Genomic DNA, 20,003 nt, shown 5'->3' with positions numbered 1-20,003 from the left:
CTACCACTTCATTTTGTACACTCCCTCATTTGTAAACTGCTAGTTATGCTTTAGTTCATTGTAGTAATTTGAATCCTGGGAGTTCTTGTACCATGGTATGCAGTAGATCAGCTGACTTATTTTGTCCTAAAGCAAAATGTAGCAGTATTAATTTTCAAGCAACCCTGCCAGTAACAAAAGCAGCACTGCACTAAACCTAGCAAACACCCATTTATATTCATGGGATTATTTTGAAATGAGCAGGGTTAATTAATAAGCAACACAAATTAATAAAAAAACATTAATAATAAACATTTCAATTAAAATGAACACTAAAGGTGTTTCTGGTGTTAATGTAGAAAGTAAGAAGACCCATTTTACTTCTACTGTTATGTTTGATAACAAGCACAGTTATTCTAGCTGGATATCTAGGTCATATTGTCAGCTATAGTGGGTTGGGTAATAAAGATATTGCTATATCGTTCAATACTATTTAGCACTTGAAAAACAATAAATACAGATTGTTTTTCCCTTTAACAAACAAAGTGAGATAGTCATCAAGTGTTAAGGATTTATTGATACAATTAGCAAGCAGTTTCCTCTGCATTGTATTAATCCTGCGCTTTCGAAGTCATGCAATAAAGAAGATCCACTGCCAACATTTACAGACACTTTGACCTTTCAAGCACATGTTCCCTGAGATCTTTGTAACTCTGCTCGGCAGTAAATATTATCCCTTCTTAAGCATTTGTGTTTAAATAAGCCACACCTTTTCTTCACTTTGAGAAGCAACACATCAGATTAATGGCTTTGACCTTTGAACTGTAGCCTTTTTAATGATCTGCTGAAATGCCATGTGCTAAATCAAAATTCAGCAGTAAAATGGATTTCACGTGCCCAAGAATGTGTTCATAATGAAAGATCTTTCATTGATTTGTATAGCGTTTTAGCTAAATCTGTACACGTGTTAATATAAATGAATACTCCTCCTCAGAAAGCTTGATGTTACTTTTGAGCCAGATGAATAATTATTATTATTATTATTTAGATTATTTAGCAGACGCCTTTATCCAAGGCGACTTACAGAGACTAGGGTGTGTGAGCTATGCATCAGCTGCAGAGTCACTTACAATTACGTCTCACCCGAAAGACGGAGCACAAGGAGGTTAAGTGACTTGCTCAGGGTCACACAATGAGTCAGTGGCTGAGGCGGGATTTGAACCGGGGACCTCCTCGTTATAAGCCCCTTTCTTTAACCACTGGACCACACAGCCTCCTATGAATAGCTTTGCTGACACAACTACTGTATAGCAGATTGGAAAGTGCTTCATAAACATGGTACAGTGAAACGTTCAATAAAGCTTAATGTTAGAAAACAGCGAGTGGAGCTCTGTGCTTGACCTGACAGAGCGCAGTAAACTCCCTGGGCTGCATTCAAGCCAGCTGTGTTATTAGAAGGTACTTCAACCATCGCATCATAATTACACTTCAAAATGCATTATTTGTACTACTAATCGCCTTCTTATTAGCAAACTTTTCATGAATGGAAGAACATCCGAGTAATACAGTTGTGCTGGGGAGTAGCATTTTGACACCCAATTATCCATTTTGATATATTTCTCCCGCGGTTTAATTTTAGTTTTTATCGCTGCCTTGTTTTCTTGAGTTTTTATTTTAATTTGTATTGCTGAATACTTCATGAATATTTCTTGTGGCGGGTGGTGCGATTTGAAGCAGCCTCTTTAACTTTACAGGCGATGACTGAAGCTGTTGGGAAGCACATCAACTGAGCAGGTTCACTGAATACCAAACGTTATTATACATTTATTTTTCTCTCAAGCAAGCCCACCAGTTGTGTTTCTCACAAAAAGCGGGTCCCACCGATTTTAATGAGTGAGCCAACTAGATTCTAATACCACCTTCACATATAATTCTGAGGTGTGATTCAGAACCAATCCTAGCACCTCCTTTTTAAGTCAGCCCATTGTCACTGATTCAGTGTGATCACTGTAGCAAACACCTTTTGAAGCTACTTATTAAACCAGGTCTGTGTTCAGAACAGAGGGATAGTTAAACAGGAAAAAATAACTAAGGCTTCTGTTTTTATCAGTGTATCAGGGCTTTTTCTTGACCAGTTCTGTCTGGTATTGCCCAAAGATAGTCTTCTTAATAACTGCTCAAGTAAAAAAACAGCCCTGATGGGAATTATAGTGTGAGATATACCTTGCAACAAAACCCAGGCCGCTGCACCATGAACCGCTGGGGGAATGTGAAGACAAAAGAGGCTGCAGTCTCTGCTGTTCTGCCTGTGCTTTAAGGGCAAACTGTGGTTTCATTTTATTTATTTATTTTTTGTTTCAGGGGTGTATTTGTGGTTTTATCAGTTAAAACCTAAAAACTGAACCCCTAAATATAACAGATGAGAGGCTGTCTGCTGGAGAAAGGCATGGTTCTGTATATATGCAGTAATCGTTCACGCGTGTGTTTTTTTTTCAGTTGGCTGGCCTTACGAAGCATTGCCTCCAGAACAAATGATCAGCCAGTTACAGATTACAGATAATCCTAAACGATGGATGGTTTGCATTTGCATACCACTGATGTCACTTGGTATGCAGCATTGAAAGCATGATGCATTGTGGGAATGGCGGGGTTAAACTGTGTCATTCCCACAATGCAGTACTGTATGTAAAAGGCTGACTGTGTTTTCTAAACCAGTAATTCAAAGCTGTTGACACCACTTGTCCTGCTTATTTGTAAGTGTTTGCTGCTGTTTGAAAGCTGTATTTTTTGGAGATTTCCAAGTCAGGAGAAATATGCCAAGGTTCTTTATATTTTAGCAAATTACAATGGCTATTATACTCAATTCTGCATTTGATGACAACAATTATTTGAATTGGATATTTTCACTGTAATTATAATTTATTATTATTATTATTATTATTATTATTATTATTATTATTATTATTGTTTTAAATAATCAATTAAAAGATAATGAGTAGCAAAAACGTGGGAGTTTTGTACTCGTGCAGGACTCCTTAAGCTTTAAATACATTTCTTTTATTTCAAACCAGTAGGACACGTAAGAGAGAAACAATCACTCATTTGTCTGCTTATTTACTTGCTTATTCAACCGTTGTCTTCCTAGACTATGCCTCTAGCATCCTGTGACTACATTGGGGCTGGGTCAGTACTATGTGAGGTGCAGTCTGCTAACATTCCATGGGAGCAGAGGAACAAAGTCCAATAAAATCAATAAAGATGAGAAGCATGGAAAGAAACAAAACTACTAATGAAGGGTGAGAATACCTTCCGCATAAAAAGCAGCACAGAACAGCCCTGCTGATTCTGATCTGGTGTTTAATTCAGTTCCTGAGGCTATGTGGTAGTGGCGGCGTCATTTATATAGATTTGTTCCCGGTGCCTTTAAGCTCATGTCCTGTTGGTCACAGATCTCTGAGGACACTTGGTTCTCTCAAAGGACAATGAATGGATTGTGTTTCTGAAGAGGATCACCGCTATAATCATACTGGCGTCTTGTTGGATTAGGGTAAAAAGCACAGTACTGGAATCGAGGTACTTCATTTTAAACAGGTCGTTAATCCATTAGGGCTACCGTGCGGGCTGTGGTATTGATTTAAGGAATATGCTACTCTGACCTTTTCCCTCAGCTGCACGGAGCATTTTTCGTTTCTTGGGAAGCAAGGAGAGCTCGTTCTGTTCAGAGTCGGTTGAGTTCAGCTACAGACTCGGTGCTTCGTTGTACTCCCACAAATGAATGCTTAAAGCTTCTGCTGTTATCTCGGTATGAGAATGCAGTTTGCTTGTGGAGAGGAAGCAATAAGCAGGTGTTTACTGCAGTACACATCTAAAACGAAAAGTGTTTAAACAGAACACCTGCTGACCCGGGCCATCGCTGTTTGCTGATGTTCTGCACAGGAATTCATTTCCATCCACCTGCTCGGGAGTATTGATTAAACCATTCTGTTGTGTACATGGGGGCTTTGTGAATATGAAGGGTTGAACGTTGTCACTACATCAGGGTCAGCCCCCCCTCCTTTCTACTTCCATTGTCATGGCATGTGTACTCTTCAAAACCAAGGCAGAACAGAGCACATTCATAGTTTCAAAGAACCATTTATATTATTCACAATTGGTGACAGTAAGAGGTGTTTTTTTTATTCAAGATTTTACAGCTTGTGAAGTAGTGATGGTTAAAATGGCAATAAAATATTGTTTATTTCAAGAATATACAACTTTACAAAGTACCCTTGTCCTTTTTAAAAATGCCTTTTTTTAAACTGATGAATGAAAGCTTGTGTAGAGCATTAGGATTCTCTTTAGCATTTTTCTAGCCTGAGTAATTCTCAGCAGCTAACCTGCATACAGCCAGCTGAAAGGCACTCGTTCATTTGTCAAAATTAACCAGATCCTGCAAGAAGGCAAATTAATCATTAAATACAATCAGGTGTGTTCTAACTTTATGCACACAGAAATGGAAAACTAATAATTAGGTAAAATGTAGACACTATAATGTGGCATTCTTGCAGAATAAATATCCTATATGTATTGTAAGCACAAGCTGCTATATGAGAGCGATTGGGTCAGGTCAATCCAGGGTTCGCCGCGCACCAGCGACCCCTATGGCTGATGGCTTCGCTGTGGACCTGCAGTGCAAAAATGACAGCTTGGCAGGAACACGTTTCGGAGGACATGCGTTTCAGCCTCCGTTTCCCGAGTCGCCGAGGGGTTGCAGCGGTGAACCAGGATTAAAAATAACGCAATTGACGATTCTAAATTGGGGAGAAAACTGGGTAAAAATCATTGGCAACGACTACATTTTATATTTTAAAAAAGTCAGCCAGTTTCCTGAATGACATCACAGTCTGCTTACTTAGTGTAGGGACTAGTATTGATGGCAACCCGTTGAGGAATATTTCATGAATGTAATATCTTTTTATATGGGGATTTCATTCAGTTTTAACTAAAAAAAAATTGCAACTGTAGTGCCCCCAAGCTATTTTAATTATACAGTACTCTACCTTCTGAGAGACAAACTGGAGATACAGATCAGGGACTGCTGCACCTCCTAAAGGGGCTAATTATACATTCAGAAAACTAGAAAAAAAAATAAGCATTTTCAAATTCAAATCTTAATTTAAATTCCTACTAGCCTGACTAATCGATCAAACCTGTGGTGGACCTAAAAGCCCTGACTGCTTAAATGCTAAAGATATTATACATGGACGCAATTAAACACAACTATGCACTGTTGATTAAAATGGATTATTGAAATGGTGGGTTACTTAAACCCAGATTGAATGTATAAATCTTAATGAAATACAATTCCAATGTGTACCTTTTGCAGTAATATCCATCCACGTCTGAACACCGAATGATGTCACCTCGAGACAGGAGCAAGGGCTGTTTTATAAGGAAGTGCCTGTCTCCGGGTATTCAGAGAAGCTTCAGTCTTTGAAACACTCTGTTACTTTGCAGTACTCTGTCTTTGACTTTTTAAATATTTAGCTGCTTGTTACAATTTCCCTGCAAGAGTAACTGCTGTTTTTTTTAAAATTTTTTTACAAACTACTTACTTAACCTGATTTCTGATTATGCTTCTATAGTGTCTGATTGTTTTCATCTCCCAGTGATTTATTGCCAGCGAGACAAGTTTGTGATTTTTCTTCTAAGTGATATCATGCATGCGGATTTTGGAAAACCATTCTGGGAAAACGAATTCCCTGATATGGGATATCCTGGATGACTTCAGCTTGAAAACACAATTCATTACGGGGTTGTATTTTTCCATAAAGCGCTCTGGTGTCGCCTGCTGATTTGATAACCGGAAACTGGTGCATGGATTTTCTGATTTTTACAAGGGCGTCATTTTAGTTAGTGACTTTGACAGCAATACTCATTCTAAAGCCTGGCTCGCTGCATCAAGCACAAATCTACATTAAAATGATCTAGATGGAATCAGGCCGATCTGTGGAACAGTTTTTAAGAGCTCCTCTCTCTTTTATTTTCCTGACACTTTGTGCTTGACTTCTTACCTATTCAGTAGCAGCCGTCTCGAGTGTACGGTTTCATACAGTAGCATCTGATGCAGCGTCTGATGTTTCGAAAGCTTTCCAGGACATTGCTTCTAATTTTAAGACAGTATTTGCAATGAGTGCAGTGTACTGTATTTTGCCACAAGCATATGATATTGGCAAGGTCATCCCCTCAACATAGCCAGCTGGTACTTTTAAAGTATCGTTGTGCATGCTATTGAATAAACAGCCGCCGTTTTGCTCTTGAAGGTTTTATTACTGCAATTTCAACGAACTTGCCACACTGAGCACATGTGTAATAGATAGTCGGATGGTTTGACACTGAAGTTATTTTTTAAACACCTCTGTTCTAAGATTCTTTTTTGTCTTTAGGGCAAAGTGCACAAAAAAGGCTTAATATTCTGTTTGTTTTAGGAATGAGAAAGATGCTTTTATTTCTAAAGGAGCACAGGCCATTCAAAATGCATATCTTCATTCAATCAGGGCATGTACTGAATGCTGACCAGAACTGTAAGGTCTGATCATTTAAGGTGGTGAATCCCACAGTTGATTAATTTTTTTTTATAGATTTAGAAGAGGATTAGGATAATTAGATCAATGTCAGCTGTTGAAAATGCATTGCCTGTTTCACTAGAATATAGAACACCTCTATATACAGCTATGTATTGGCCATGTCATTGCTGTAAGGTGACTTCAGTGGTTTGACTTCCACCATCTCCAGTCCAGAACATTGCTGTATTATTTGGGATTCATGACGAAAGGGAATAATAACGTGCCCCTGCAATATGTGTTAGGACTGCTGTCTTCAGTTAGTTTTCTGTGGTGAACAGCGTCCCAAAAATACAGAGAGAGCTCACAAAGGGTTGATCGCACTCTTTATGCAAAACCACAAGAAGAGAATACCAACAAGGAAGACAAAACCATTGTTCAATAAGAGAACTGTTTTATTAAAACAACTGATTACCCTGCCTCAGGGCTATTCCAATATATAAGACTTGTTTCTATAAAAATAAAACAAATGTGTGGCTTGAGGGAGTTTGTCTGTTTTCAGTTGATCATGAGCTAAGGATAAAAGTATTTTCTGATCTGTCCCTCAATTTCCAGAAAAGACAAGCCACATCTTTCTGTGCTGTGTTACTGTATTTTGACATTTAATAAACTCCTTTACTTTAAAAGTTATAATACTGTATTTACATCCAGCTCTCAAATTCCATTCGTTGTTGCTATAATATGGAGTGCAGAGTATAGAAATATCTGCAGACTACATCCACCTGTAAGTTACATTTATCTTAATTGTAGTGATGTTGTCTGGTGTCAGCTGGACTCTGCTGCTATCCGCTAGTGCTAGAAGCGAGAGGGGTTGTAATGGACAGCCGCACCGATTCCTTCCTGTCCCTGAAAGGTTTCTGGCATGCAAAGTTGCATCTACCAGCTGGTGAAGTATTTATAGACCCCAGTATCTGAGAAAGCAGCTGTAGCTGAGTGAAGTTTTCCAGTTCTTTTTGAGGTAGACATGCTAACATTTCTTTTTTTCCAGAGAATGTATTTGATTATCTTGTCTTGAAGTTCATAACAATATGATGTACTGGCATTGTTAGGAGGAACAATACTAAATCCATGAAACTGGGTGGTTTTTACATTGGAAAATCACCCTATAAATAAAATGCACAAGTATTTCCACATGGAAGAACTCCTGGATTTTCCAGGCTAGGTTTGAGTATTCATTGTCAGTATGTGCTCTGGTAGGAGGTTTCTGCAAGGTGGAGTAATTACACTAATGCAATGACTCACTGCAGGCTGACAGGCACAAGCAATACGTTATTGAAAGAAAATTAGCTTACGTAGCACAATTTGATTTCCACTTCCCAGTTTCACTCTGCTTCAGAGAGTGGTTCAAACTGCAGTGGATCCACACATACTGTGCAGCTTTATGGGCTGTGTTATTTTCCAGTCCTGGGGACCCCGCTAAACACACTTGTGCATTCACAAAAGAGTCACCCCTCTAATGTATGGTGACCTCATAAGGGAAGAGATAAACTATTCTAATCTTTATACGGGGACATACGGAAGGTGCACAAATGCATGGTAGCCTTGTATCAGGCTAGTAGATTATGTGATATCTGTGTTACATGATGACCTCTATAAGGGATGCCATTGTTCTCCATAAAAAGCAATGGAAAAAAATGGAAAACGTCGGCAATTAAAAATATATTTATTATGGATCCAAAACTACTTCAGATGACATTTCCAGCTATTTTCATTAGTTAATGCATGAAAGGGTTAAAAAAAAAGTGTCTACCTTTCATTATTATATATTGACCCTTAATTTAAAACACGCAAATACCAGGTATTTGAACTGAAGGGGAACAATAAACGCAGATTAAACATGGAAGATTAAACATGAGATAAGATAATCTTCATTCATAATTGTAGGCCATAATCAATCATTTAAATAATTGTTATACTGTAAATAGTACACTAAATATTGTTATGATACAATATGCATTAAAACATGTCTTTCTGAAACCATTACTCACAGAAGTATGACTAACACTTATGAATAGATGTTCTTGTTTTTCTGAATTCGAATTAGATTAGCAGCCAATACAGCAATAGATGTAAAACATGCAATGACCAATTACTCTGGCATTTTCCTGCTATTTAAATAGTAATTTAGTAGAATCAGAGTTTTGTTTTTTTAAAGCAGTGTTTAGACTCCACATTAGGAATAGTCCATTCGGGCTGTTGGGCAGTCCCTGAGGTTTGTTGCAAGGTTAATATTGCTACCATGAAGTCAGGGGGTGGCTTGATCGCTTGTGAAAGGAGTTTGATATCCTAGCTGTGTGCGTCCGAACCTACAGCAGTGTTTCAAGAATAACGTGAGGCTGTACAATGAAACATTGCTAGGAGTGACTGTGCACTCGTTCTCCAGTTCATTTCCTTTCATTAGAATGGTGGGGTTGGTTTTGAATACAGTGCTGTTACTGAAAACCACACCAGGTGCTGCATTCTTGCTTTGGAACAGGTGGATTACATTAGAAAAGGTATACTCGGGAACACTGACATTGCCCCAGGTGGCTGATCTAAAGGTGGATCAGAAAAGCTCTGTAGCATATCCCCAATAGATAAACTATTGACATGAATGAGCTGCCTTTTAAGTATAATGATTAAACAGCTTTACCAGTTAGATCTGTTGCATCACTTGTTAGCCAGCCATAAGAACAGGCAACATTGATTTATTGTATATGTGATCTATATTTCTGTACAAGAGTATAGTACTAGAATCAAGGTTTGATTTGTATCAACTGAAGACCTTTTGCAGTGTGTCCTCTGCAGACCTGCATTCTAGTGTGTGTGTGTGTGTGTGTGTGTGTGTGTGTGTGTGTGTTTAATTGGTAGCAGAATCCCAGTTTTTTCAGGTGAAACCCGAAGCAGTAGGCCTGTACAGTAAGGGAATTGCTAGAGCTTATATCTTGTAACTTAATACTGTGACAAATGAAATGACTGCTGTTACAATCCTGGCTTCTGTACAGAATGTGCTTTTACTTTGACCTGTAAGAAAGCAGATTCTAATCAAACTGTACAGCGAATAACTGAACTTCATTTGCTTGTGACCGTTAAGGAATTGGTAAATTGAGCCGCAGTATGCATTTAATGTGTTTTTATTTTGTATGCAACGAAACCGCTATCCCACCATGCGAGCCAGATTTATATCCTTTTTTTAAATTTTTTTATCGGCATTAATAAATGAATAAATGATCACTGGAGATGGTGCCCATTATCTCATTTCTCACTGTAAGTGCCTTCTCTTGTGCAGGACCTAATTGCTCTTTCTCCCAGCATGCATTGCGTTGATAGCGGCAGTGTTGTCGGTTGGCAGGAGGTAGGAGCTGCATATTCCAGGGCTTGCCAACTTGTGTCAAACTAATCTGTAGCAGGGAGGTGCCCTGTGCTCATCATTTCATTAAACTGAGTGGGAGCTTGGGGGCGTAAACAAACTGGAGTGTCAAGAAAGTACAGACACAAATTGAGCATGATTGTGGGACATGGCAGCTTTAAGCTATGGCCAAAGGTTTTGGGTCACCTAGAATTTTAAGATTGAGACATAATAAAAAAAACATAATTTATATATTTTTATTTAACATCATGTAATCAAAGAAACTACAAAATGATATTGCAAAATTCTACCAGAAGCCATAATAGTAGTACAGTAGTATTTCATGTTAGATTTCGAAATATCACATTTTTCAGTTTTCATCAATTTTTCATTAAGTATATGGGAAAACTACAAAGAGGTATGTAATTCAATATGTTAACGTAACATTATTCAGCAGGTTTCATTCGACTTCATGAAGCAAAATTAGTTAATTCTATAGGGTGATGCAAAACTTTTGGCCATAGCTGTACTACTGAATTAACAAAGTGCACAGACAAATAAGCAGGTAATCAGACCGTGCATATGAAGCGTGCGAGCAAGCAGCCTTATTAAGAGTAGCTGAATCTTCTAAAGCTAATCCACAGTGTTGAATTATTCCTCTTGCTAAAAATGGCACCCTTTTGCTACAGTGCGAGTGGCATCATTAAGACTGTGGTGATTACTACCTCCCCTAGTTCATGAAACCTCTTCCGTTCTGAATTTGGCAGCGCTCGTCGTCATAGCTGTTTGATTATCACAATAGAGCCTATTGAAATGTGTAATTGTGTGTTTACAGGAGTCCCCGTATCTCTGGCTGGGCTGCTGGTAAAGAGCCAAATATTTAAACAGCAGGGGTTCATTATTCTAGCACCTCTGCTATCAGTGTTATAATGAAGTGCCTCTATTGGGTATAGGATGAGAAGGGGGGAGTCAGTTATAGCTTGGGGAGAAATACAATGGCAAATGAATTGTATTTTATGAATCGCAATATTAATACTAACATTTTATGAACCGTGTCGCACCGTTGAACAAGACTGCAGGTTTCCCGTCGGGAGACTCGTCTGGTTTGCAAAGATCTAGGGGAACAGGCAGAGTAAAGGAAAGGCAAGGATTTCTGCTTTCAGCATCACTTCAGTGATTCGTCGTCCGGAGAAGACCGCCGTTTCAGTTTACATACCTCATCGAAATGAAGATCATTGATTTACAGCAATCGATTTTATAGGAGCAATACGGCATGCTAATAAATGTTTAATCCCTACATGTCTTCACTGTCTACACAATACAGTGATCTGTCTGCAGTGTAATAGAAGCATGAAATGTACATCACGGAGCCATATCAACCAGCCACTGGGGAGACTTGCTAGCAGCGTAGCAATAATAAATTAGAAAACTAAAAATGGCAAGCCATTTTGGCCACAAGCCAGTGTGTGTAGGTCCATGCATATATGAGTGCTATGTTTCATATTTTTCTATTACAAATGTCAAAAGAAATTGCTTAAACTTATTTTACATTGTAGTAAAAAAAAGAAAAGAAAATGCAATGGTTAAATTGCATTTTTCTGTATTTTCAGAGTCTTGGTTAAGAGCCAGACTGTGCTGTAGAGCTCAGGCCCTTGTGTTTCTGTTTATTTGGTTATTGATTGCTAGATCTTTACAATCTGGAAACTCAAAGACTGCTTTAAAAAAAATGGAGAGAAGTGAAGTGTTTTAAATGGAAAAGTATATCCAAGTTCTGTGTCCACTTAAATGCAGGTTGGAAAAGCAACAGCTACTCCGACATCCCTAGTTGCTATGGATATACTCTTAGCTATGTGGATCAAACTGCTTTTCCATCCCTGTAATGTGTTTATTTTAATAAATGTGTAGCTTTATACTTTATGCCAATGAAGGACTGATTGCTTTTTCAAAACGTCAAGTGAAATTAATTCACTTTGCATATGTTTTGATTCACGGACCAGGAATTCTTGCACATACCACATTCTGTTAGCTGCTGCATATAATGGTGACACAAAACTGTACATTGATTTATCCTGATTGGGATGCAAGTGATTTAAGAAAAGCACAGGGCCAAAAGGAACAGTAATATAATGTTCTTTTGTTTTAGGTGGGTGTTTCAGTTGATTAAAAATGGAAATTTTTCTAAGCTTTGTCTCAGACGCTTTCCAGGTTTTATTTGTTGTCTCTTAATTGATTTCCCTTCCACAGTGTTTGAAATTGAACTAGTGTTTCTTTTAAAGGAGGTGAGTGAAATCATTGCTTTCAGTTAATATCCAACACAGCAGCTCAAAGTGTTAGTTTAATGGCACTGGGAACATTTGATTTGTACGTTAATGGGTTTGGTTGGCATGCGGCTCACCCAGTGTCATACAATGAGTGTCGCTGTCTTTGGTCAGGCTTTTAATTAACGTTCTGTCAGATTTACAATCATAATTAGCAACGGGCACATCAACGCCTCAGCTTTTGAAGGTGCTGTTCATAGTGTAATATAGCGGGTTGTGAGAGACGGCAGGGAGGGGGTTAACCTCCCTGCAAGAAAAAAAAAACTTGTGAGAATGCACCGTTTTTGTGTTGCTTTATTGTTTTATTGTTAATTGTCTTCCGCACCTGGGCGTTATTAGAAATTAAGCCCAGGTGCGGGAGTTTAAAAGGAGAGCAAGCAGTCTGCTCGGGGCTGCTGAGTGGAAGGAGGCAGTAGGTGCGCTGTCTCCGAGTAGCCAAAGGAAGAGAAGAGAAAGTAAGTGCCGTAAAGAAACCAGTGGGTTTAGGAAGACGGGTAAACAGCTTAGCTGTCCCGCGTTAGTCAGGGTGTTTCCTGAAAGTCGAGTTAGTGCTCCAGAAGAGCTAGGTGTTATTTTGATTTTTGTATTTGTTGTGTTTTTGTTTATTAAAAAATTGCGCAAACGCGCTTGGGAAAAAATCCATTTCTGTGTGCCGGGTCCATTCTTAAAGGGGCAACGAACCCGAGTGGGTGAGTTTCTTTTACAATAGGTAGTTTTAGAAAAAACTAAAAGAATCATCTTATTAATGGAACCAGTCGAAAGAAATCTGAAGCAGCTATTAGAATTGCATCTATAATGTAATACAATTCAGCTTCAAAAATAACTACCTGAATAGTTTAATAAAGCATACCCATTTTAAATGCATTGCAGATTGAAGGGTATTTCAATATCCAATGATTGTCTGGTTAAATGAAACGGAGATCGTCAATGTAGAATATAATGGAAACCTAGTCTGCTATACTTTTTAAATCAAATAGGAAACCAGTTCTGCTTAACTACACCTGCTGAGTGCTGGTTATGTACATTCAGATATAACCCAACATAAACTCCTCTGTATTGTCCTGTTTGCGTAGACAGGGTGCCGCAGTAGCTGTGATTTCAGGATGCCCACACTATCAGTACACGGCAAAGGTTTGCAGCATTATGAGATGAGGGGTATAATGACTAACAGCCCTGGCATTGAAATGTGAAAGATGTGAAACAGTGACTGCTTCTTTATTGTTGCACGCAGCGTCTAAATGGAAATTTACAAGCAGACTTTTTTAAATCGATTTTGTACTTGGCTAGGGCCTTCACTGCAAAATTATAAAAAAACGTGCACAAAGAGAAGGTGCTCGGCTGCAGAACGTCTCAAAGAGAAATCAGCAGGGACGTACAGCACTGGCAGTGAGGTCAAGTTAAACGTCATCGCGAGGAAAGTGTGGAAGTGAGCACACTAATGAGAAGAGAGTGCACCTCATAGGGGGGCCGTCCTCCTGTTTGCCAGAACAGTTTGACAAATCAGAGGCAGAGGCATTGAGCGTAGGAGGAGATGATGCTGCTACTGTTACATCTCACTCACTAGTCCTTATTGAAAGTATGAATCACCACAACGGGTATATGTTCTCTGCTTCCAAAAGCTGCTTCCTGATGAGCAATAAAACTGTTTGAGCCAATTGCCTGATTTGACTTTGTCGAATTTAATATCACTGACGTAAAAAGAGATGGGCTGTACAGATTAAAAATTATGGCTCAACAGCTGCTTCGTGTAATATTTACCAGAGCAGCAAATGATGGCACCAGACAATGTGCAGATTAGTTCAGTGGCTTTTAATAAGAATGATCCAAACGTTCTCTAATCTGCCTACCAATAAACACATGCTACATACAGATTAAGAGTCTCTGCCTTTCTTCTTCATCAGACATGGTATAGAGTTCAGAATTGATGTTGGTGGGACATACAGTACAATTGGCCCAATTAATAAAACCTTAACGTTTTTATTTTCCTGTAATTACCTGTTTTGACTAACCAAGGTTGTAATTCATTCACATGTAATCCTTTTTAAACGCCTCATTAAAAAGTAGCGTGAGTAAAGATTGTGTTAACGGGACCCAGAATTTCTGATATTGTTGCAAGAAGGAATTCTCTGCCAAGCTCCAGGCTGCCTGCTTGTTCTGGTAAAGAAGAGGAAGAAATCTGCCTTTCCAGTGGGACACACCTAAATATAGCTTTGCCTTCCTCTGTTAACGTAGCGTTTCCAAATCTGCTGCATTATGGATTTTATCATAAGAGCACGCTGCAGGGGTGCTTTCAAATGGTTCTTGGGTGAGGTTTCTTTTTTTTTTTTAGAGCCGTTTTGTAGAAGGCTCTGGTTTAATGAATCATACTTAATGCGTCTCATACCTCCATGTCCTATTTTTAACAGGACAGCCTGCATTTTTTTTACATTATATCAACGTGCTTATGGCAAGAATAGACATTGCCCATGTCATTCGGAGGGCTTAATGATGAGTGGCCTTGTGATAATTATGGAGACTGCTGATCATTCCGACCTGAATACTTTTTGTATGTCCTGCAGAGAGGCTAATAGAGCTAAAAAGGGACAGCATTTCTCTGAATGCCTTTAAAATCATTTTAACAGTGCAAATAAACCGTGAACACGCATTTATTACGTATGGAGTTTGGCACTGGATGGGTGCAAGTACAAATGGTACTGGTCCTCATATTAGTTGCTTCTGCTATTGTCTCCAAGTCTAATAAAATTTAAAAATGACCCTGTGTCAGTGCGGAGTGTATTTTAATATAAATTACGAATGCCACTTTTATATATATATAAGTGGCATTCGTAATTTATATATATCCCTCCTCTTTCAAGATTACAGTCATCTGACAGATGAATACCTAAAGGTTTTTCCACCAGTTGAACCGAGTTGCTTAACTGTCCGAGCAGACAAAACCCATGGTCTGGTTAGCGTCGGTCATTCCTTTCATTAGTAATGGCTCCCCTGTACTGAGCTCATTGCTCATGTCCTTATAGCAACTGTGTCCAAGTTTGCTAATACAGTTTCACAAGTACATAGCACTCCTGGGATCAAAATGATCATTTTAGAACATTCATTTAAGGAACCGTTGTGGTTTAACTCAGCAGTGGAGTCACTTTACTGTGCATGCCGCAAATGTAATGGAACTTGTCCACACTAATTGTGAAAGAATTCCATCTCTTTGCATATGTATTTATCAGTAGAACAGTACTGTATTAACAGAGAGAAAATCCATCAGAGTACAGCAGCAACAGTACAGCAGTGAACACCCCTCTTTCTGTTGGAAAATCTTTATATGGGGATTATATTTGTAACATTGGTGGTAAATAAAATGTGCACTGAGAGTCCCTTTTGCCTCATGTTACTGATTTGTTTGTGTTGTTGCTAAGCCAGATACTGTGCCTACTCATCAGTTTTGTTATTTAATCCTTGTGAGTTTTGAGCCCCTCCCAATCTGGCATCGGTATGCGCTTGTCAGTAGCAATAGGGGCCAAATAACTTCCCCTACTGACCAGCATGGAATTTCAGACAGCGTCCGTAACAACTGTTTCTATTTATGAAGGGCTGTGTCTTTGATCTGCCCGGTGAGAGAGTCTTCGTTTTCAGTGTGCATTAAGATTCCAGCATTGGTGGTGAGATGAGAACGCGTAGCATTGCGCTTTAAGGGGGTCGCGTGCCTAACATTGCATTGAATTTATGTTTGTTTAAATATATTTGTTAAAGAGGGCTTTGGATTTTAGCCAGGGGAGGGGGTAAAGCGATGAAAGGCTGCTTTCAAATGTTAGTATTTGGTTCTGTTAGGGCTTCTGCTTTCAACAACCTGAAGGCAAGCAAGAGGTCTTAACCCTTGCCTTTCTCACCAGGCTTCAGTAACACACACACATCTGAGTGATTGGAGTTTGAATAGGGTAGCTTGGTGTGGAATGATTTGTATCAAATAGATCTTTATATGGAGATATTAATATACATGTCCATGTACAGGGATGGAAATAAGACTCCTGTTGCATAGAGGTGTGACCCATTCCTGGTTTTACTACGAGTTTAATGAGACCCACCTGAGCTTGTTCCCTATACACTGTGGCTAAACAAGCTTATAGTAAAACCTGGAATGGGTGAAACTGCTATGCATTAGGAGTCTTATTTCCATCCCTGAAGTTGGGTATGCAGTTCTTAATCACGGATTCTAGGAGAAAAATGTGCTTGCTCAATAAACAATATGAAAAATCAATATGACAAAACAATAAACACTTTGGTTTTGTGGGAGGTAAATGCTGTTCATATTGTGGGAAAGCATATATCTCACAGTGTTTGTATTTTTCATGTTAAGTAACTGGTTGCTAGGAGAATAGTCTGCTAATATGTACCATACCAGCCCCAGACGTACTACTTCACCTTTCATATTAATGGAGAAAGGATCTTGCCACCTGGTGACATTGCGCCCCACTTTTCACTTTAGATTGCTTTGCTTTCCTCTGGATAATTGGAAATTATCTTTATTTCTGTTGTCTGTTCCCCATGGCACCAGTTTTTGCCAACATCCTCATGTTTATTCATTCTAGAGAATAGTACAGAATTTGGCACACTCTGTACAGAATCTGTTTAAACCAATGACTGGAAAGACAGAGCGAGGGCTCAACAGAAGCCGCCTCATTAGGGAATGGTATCCTAATTCAGAGGAGACATGCTAATTAGCTGTACGTGACCTGCCATTTAAGAGTCCTCATATGATTAGCATAGAACGAATATATGCTAATAAATAGGGCTTAAGTGTTTGTGCATTTCCCTTTTCTGCATTTTTATATATATATATATATATATATATATATATATATATATATATATATATATATATATATATATATATATATATATATATATATATATATATATATATATATATATATATATTATTAAAATATATTATTGAGGTTCTTTTGCTTAAAACCTAAGATCCCAAAGCCAGTTATAAAACAAACCTCTTGCAGTACTTGTCTGCCTGGTACTAGCATTGCAGGGCTTGATCTGGCAGTGCTGATGACAGGGAGCCAGTATACCTGAAGACGACTCCTCCAGGGCTGCAGGAGTGCTGTGCTGCGCTGGGAGGCTCTTGTCAGAAAGCTCTGCTGATAAGATACTTGCGAGGCCCCAGTGAAGGTTTTCCCTGCTGGGCTCTCTGCACACGGCTCTTCAGCTGCTGATAGGGTCAGAGACACCAGCGATTCCAGTTTCACAGGATCGCAGCAGTGTTGCTTTCTGCATGCTGAGAGCACTCTCACCCCCTCCCCCTTTCTCTCCTGGTGTTAAACAGGGAAGGTATTAGGACATAGTTTGAGCCATTCCAGGTTTTACTGTGAGCTCAGCAAGACACAAAATAAAGGGAAGGAAACCCTGCAACTCACTTGCATATCAAAAAATACTTCATTGGTTTTAAAAAAACATTTAACGTTGCCTTCCTCACAGATTCTGATGAGTAAAAGCTGGGCGTTTTCTAAATGAATGTTTAATAGCAGTAGAAATCATAGTTGTTTGTACAGCATGGATAAAGAGCCGGCTGACATGTTGAGAGACGTGTTTACATGCTAAGATGGCATTAAGGCTGGTGTGATTTGAAGCTACCCAGTTCCCTTGTATTTCTCTTGGGGTGAAGCATTTAAAATGTGTATTTAAGTCTGTCGCACTACGTCTGCATTGGAAAACGTCCTAAATGAACACTTTTTTTTTGTTTCTTTTTGTTTTTTCTTCTAGCTATCTCCAACCCCAAAAACCCAAAGGAACCATTAAAGACCTTCAGCTTCGACTATTCATACTGGTCACATACCACGGTAAGGCTGCAGCTTCTCTACCCTTTCTTATGCTTTCTTTGATTAGACAGACTGTGTGGCACGGTGCAGCAGGTTGGGAGACTTTTCAAGGGGATACAACCTGGACAGATGGCGATCGGTTAAGGCTTTAAAATCTTAGCACAAAGGCACCACATATCTTAAAATAGCTATTAAAAAACATTACATAATATGTACCACAAATGAGCTATTAAGAAAATATGACAGTCAATCAGTCTTAGCCCCTGAACCCAGGACCTCCATCTGTCTATCCTCTATTGGCAGGAATGCATGTAGACTTCATGGGCTGTGTAGGCAGGACCTGGAGTGTTTGCACAGCCCTACTACCAGCAGTGACTGTCCACGCCTGCTCTCTCTCTCTGGCTGAGATTAGGGCTGCTGTCATTTGCTTGCTCATCAGCTTTATTCTCCCCCCCCCCCCCCCCACCAGAACTCAACATTGTTCACTGTGTTCTGCAGTCCTTGCTAATTTTACATTGTTTAGACCTTTGCATGCAGAGATTGATGAATTTCTTTGCATGCTTTGGAAATTAAACATGCCTTATTTATTTTTTTTGTATAACATTCTATAACTAACCACCCCCCTAGTTTGTTAATGCATGCAACACTGTATTTGCTGTCCGTCCTCTGTTAGCGCTTTTGTGTGCATTCGTGTCACAACAGTAAAATGTATGTTTTAGTTTGTTTGGTGTAAACAGCACTAGGTATCCCCATATGTCCACGTCCCCATCCATACCAGACAATCCAATACAATTAAATACAGCACGGGCCTGCGCAGTCTCTAGTTCTGTAGGGTTCAAAGCAAGGTGAATTTCCCTTAACTGCACTCTTGTCCCGTACTCTTTAATTAAAATGTACATGCTAAGAAATAAATAATAATAATAAAATAATTATTAGGAGAGGCCTGGCAGTGGGCTATTGGGAACCTGTTACAATTGAACAACCTGAACATCTCTTATAAAGGAATTGAGGCTTTATAACAACACTCCCTTAAACTTATCGAGGAAAACCTAGTCCAATTTGTTAGTCACTAGTCCAGTTTCTCTTTAATTAACTGTATAAGACTTTCACACTGCATGCCATACGTGTAATTGGGTTTGTTTTTTTGTTCATTTTGCAGGTAGAAGATCCTAGCTTTGCCTCTCAGTGTAAGGTATTCAATGACATCGGCAAAGAGATGCTGCAGCATGCCTTCGAAGGCTACAACGTGTGCATTTTCGCATACGGACAGACCGGGGCAGGGAAGTCCTATACCATGATGGGGAAACAGGAAGAGGGACAAGAGGGAATCATCCCGCTGGTGAGAAACGGGCTTTACCTGACGCTACCTGATTTGAGAGTTATTGGAACTGCTCGGTGGCTTTTGTGTGTCTGAAGGACCTATCTTATGAAAAAATACAACACGTTTTGACCAGTCTTTCTCAGTATCTTGAAATGAAGTGGAGGCCACTTACTGAATTAAAATAAGTCAACTGTAGCAGGTGGTGCCACATTCACTGGGTATTCATGCAGTAACAACCTTTATTTCTGTTGAATGTGAAGACTTGTTAATTTCGTATTTTAAGATTCTTTAAGCCTCTGTTTGTCATGATGACTTGTAAGACATTAGTGGGGCAGTTGGAATTATTTAATTGTCTTTTCCGACAGTTTCTCCGTAGGAGTGTACATATGTAACAGTTTAGTATTGTATTCGACGATAGCAGAATGTGCAGAAAGTTCAGCGCTAAATTGCTGTTCCATTGTAAATGCGCTCAAAATATTTCATACAGCATTTACTTCATTTAGTGGCATTGTAAACCGTTTTGAATAGTTCCTTGTTGATTTTCTTATTGATCTGGGCACGGCTCTGTAATGACCTGCAGTCCTGTTACTCATCCATGGCTAATACCTTTTAACTAGAATGTGTTCTTCTCCC

At 39.1% G+C, this 20,003-nt stretch overlaps 1 protein-coding gene across 19 annotated transcripts in view; it reads left to right on the top strand.

Annotated features, from left to right (window-relative positions):
• LOC117425531 (kinesin-like protein KIF1B) overlaps positions 1 to 20,003 on the top strand; it is an 85,164-nt gene that overhangs the window by 8,265 nt on the left and 56,896 nt on the right. For all 19 annotated transcript variants that reach the window (XM_058993171.1, XM_058993174.1, XM_058993175.1 and 16 more), the window contains exons 3-4: positions 17,994 to 18,070; positions 19,209 to 19,388. In XM_058993171.1, coding sequence (XP_058849154.1) covers positions 17,994 to 18,070; positions 19,209 to 19,388 — 257 coding nt within the window. The remainder of the gene's footprint in view (positions 1 to 17,993; positions 18,071 to 19,208; positions 19,389 to 20,003) is intronic.

Source organism: Acipenser ruthenus, chromosome 20 (assembly GCF_902713425.1).
Source record: "Acipenser ruthenus chromosome 20, fAciRut3.2 maternal haplotype, whole genome shotgun sequence".
Taxonomy (NCBI): Eukaryota; Metazoa; Chordata; class Actinopteri; order Acipenseriformes; family Acipenseridae; genus Acipenser; species Acipenser ruthenus.
Note: the sequence above shows the minus strand (reverse complement) of the source record. Positions and strands in the feature narration are given on the sequence as shown.